The 2,460-nt window shown below is 37.3% G+C and overlaps 1 protein-coding gene across 1 annotated transcript in view; it reads left to right on the top strand.

Annotated features, from left to right (window-relative positions):
• Positions 1-2,460, top strand: part of SGSM1 (small G protein signaling modulator 1) — a 91,073-nt gene that overhangs the window by 81,954 nt on the left and 6,659 nt on the right. The window contains exon 22 of the mRNA XM_011374649.2: positions 1,699-1,808. Coding sequence (XP_011372951.2) covers positions 1,699-1,808 — 110 coding nt within the window. The remainder of the gene's footprint in view (positions 1-1,698; positions 1,809-2,460) is intronic.

Genomic DNA, 2,460 nt, shown 5'->3' with positions numbered 1-2,460 from the left:
TAATAGCCAAAAAGTGGAAACAACCCAAATGTTCATCAACAGAGGAACAAGTAAACAAATTGTGGTGTAGCCATACAATGGAATATTATTTGGCCAAAAAAAAAAAAATGATCTGATACATACTACAATGTGAATGAACCTTGAAAATATCATGCTGAGTGAAAGAAGCCAGAAACAAAAGACCACATATTATATGATTTCATTTATATGAAATGTCCAGAACAGGGAAATCTGTAGAGACAGTGGTTGACAGGTACTGGAGATAGGGAAATGAGCAAAGACTGCCAATGCATACAGGGTATCCTTTGGGGTGATGAAAATGTTCTCAAATACATAGTGATGATGGTTATACAACTCCAAGTATACTAAAGCCACTGAACTGCACATTTAAAAGGGTAAATTTTATGGTATGTAAATCTCAATTAGGCTGTTATAAAAATAGGGAGCATAACTCCCTACTCTGTAGGCGTGGGTTGCGTTAGTGACTTCCTTCCCAGAAGTTCAGTGGAGAAGTGGTGGGAGTGAGAGAGAAACTGTATAGTGGAGAAACCTGGCAAACACTGCCTCGGCCAGAGACCAAGATCAGCATCGACAGTTATATGTCATGTTGACAGTTATATCCTTGATGTGATGCGATTAGAATGGCATGTGACTGACCTATGTGGTCTTTCTCCCAATGACCCATAATCCTAGCCTTATGAGAAAAACACCAGACAAATTCCAGTAGGCATTCTATAGATTACTTGACAAGAACTCCTTAAAGCTGTCACGGTCATCAAAAACAAAGCCTGAGAAACTCTTGTAGAGCCTAAGGAAACATGACAACTATATGTAATGTGTTATCCTGGATGTGTTTTTAGAACAAAAAAAGAACATTAGGTAAAAAACTATGGACTTTAGGTAATAATGTATCATCAGTGGGTCATTAATTATAACAGATGTACCATATTTATATGTTAGTAATAGTAACTGGTGTGGAGTATATGGAAACTCTCTTAATTTTCTTTTAATTCTATCAATTTTTCTAAAAAATAAAGTCTTTTAAAAAATGAATGGGATTCTACTGTGCCTTGGGAAACCTCATAATTTTCCCCAACATTATTAGGTGTTAGGAACAAAAAAAAGTACCATTTTCAAATAAATTTTTTAAACACTGGGTTAAACAGTATGAAACAGATTTCATTTCTTTATTGTAGGACTTCTCAGAGACTTTCCTTTCTTAATGTATGGAGTGACTCTGTAATCAGCATTTTGCAAAGTTATTTGACCATTTCTTTGCATAATGCCTATAAACACCCTCCCAATATTGATGTCTGCTGTTTTAATGTAGTGGTTCCCAGATTTGAGAATTTCACGAACCCCGTAAAATTTCAAAAAAGAAAATAAAAGTTTGGAACCAACGATACATTGTCAACTTTTTATTATAGCAAATAGGATTCTTTAAAACAGAGCATTTGCCATCATCATCATTTCCTAAAAGAAAAGCTATTTCACCACCTCAAGGCGGGAAGTAGGTAATTACTTTAAGATTAGAGAGCGTATGCCTTCACATGGAACACACTGGCATGCCATTGCCACATGTTTCTCATTTGTCTGTGGACATTATGAACCAGCTCAGAGCCCTAGACCATCACTCTGGGACCTCGGTTTCTTTGGACAGTGGCGGAGTTGACTGTTTCTCCTGGGCTCTTTCCCCAGAAGCCCTCGCCTTCAGCTGCTTCACAGAGCTCATGAAGAGGATGAACCAGAACTTCCCTCACGGAGGTGCCATGGACACGCACTTTGCCAACATGAGGTCACTAATCCAGGTATGATCCATTCCTATTCAATAATATAAGTTATTCCAACTGACCTTAAGTCAACTGAATAGCCAAGCCTGGTTTAACTCAGCTCAGTAACTTGATTCTGCTTGAACTCAATTCGGTTCAACTCAACTCAGCCCACCTCATTTGAACTCAAAAACTCGATCAGCTCAACCTTAATTCAGCAACTAAAATCAAGCCCATTGGACTGAGCATTTACTTGGTCCAGGCACTGTGACCACAACAATGAAGGAGATGTGGGTGTTTGATTTTATTAGTCCTTCTCCTCAAAGTAATGTTTGGGTATGTTCCTCATACACACACACAGTTTTATTGAGATGTAATTCATATACCATAAAATCACCCTTTTTAAATGTATAATTCACTTGTTTTTAGAATATTCACAATTGTGAAATCATCATCACTATCTAATTTAAGAACATTTTTATTATCTCAAAAAAGAAACTCCATACCCAGTAACGTCAGTCCCTTTCCCCAATACCTGGCAATCACTGATCGACTTTCCATCTCCATAGCCTTTACCTATTCTGTAAGTTCCATATAAAGAGAATCATATAATATGTTGCTTTTGAGTCAGGCTTCTTTCACTTACTATAACATTTTCGTGGTCCATCCATGCTGCAGCATATGTCAGTAC

The sequence above is a fragment of the Pteropus vampyrus genome, unplaced genomic scaffold (genome assembly GCF_000151845.1).
Source record: "Pteropus vampyrus isolate Shadow unplaced genomic scaffold, Pvam_2.0 Scaffold251, whole genome shotgun sequence".
Classification (NCBI taxonomy): Eukaryota; Metazoa; Chordata; class Mammalia; order Chiroptera; family Pteropodidae; genus Pteropus; species Pteropus vampyrus.
The sequence above is the reverse complement of the archived record's forward strand: the minus strand, read 5'-3'. Positions and strand labels throughout refer to the sequence as shown.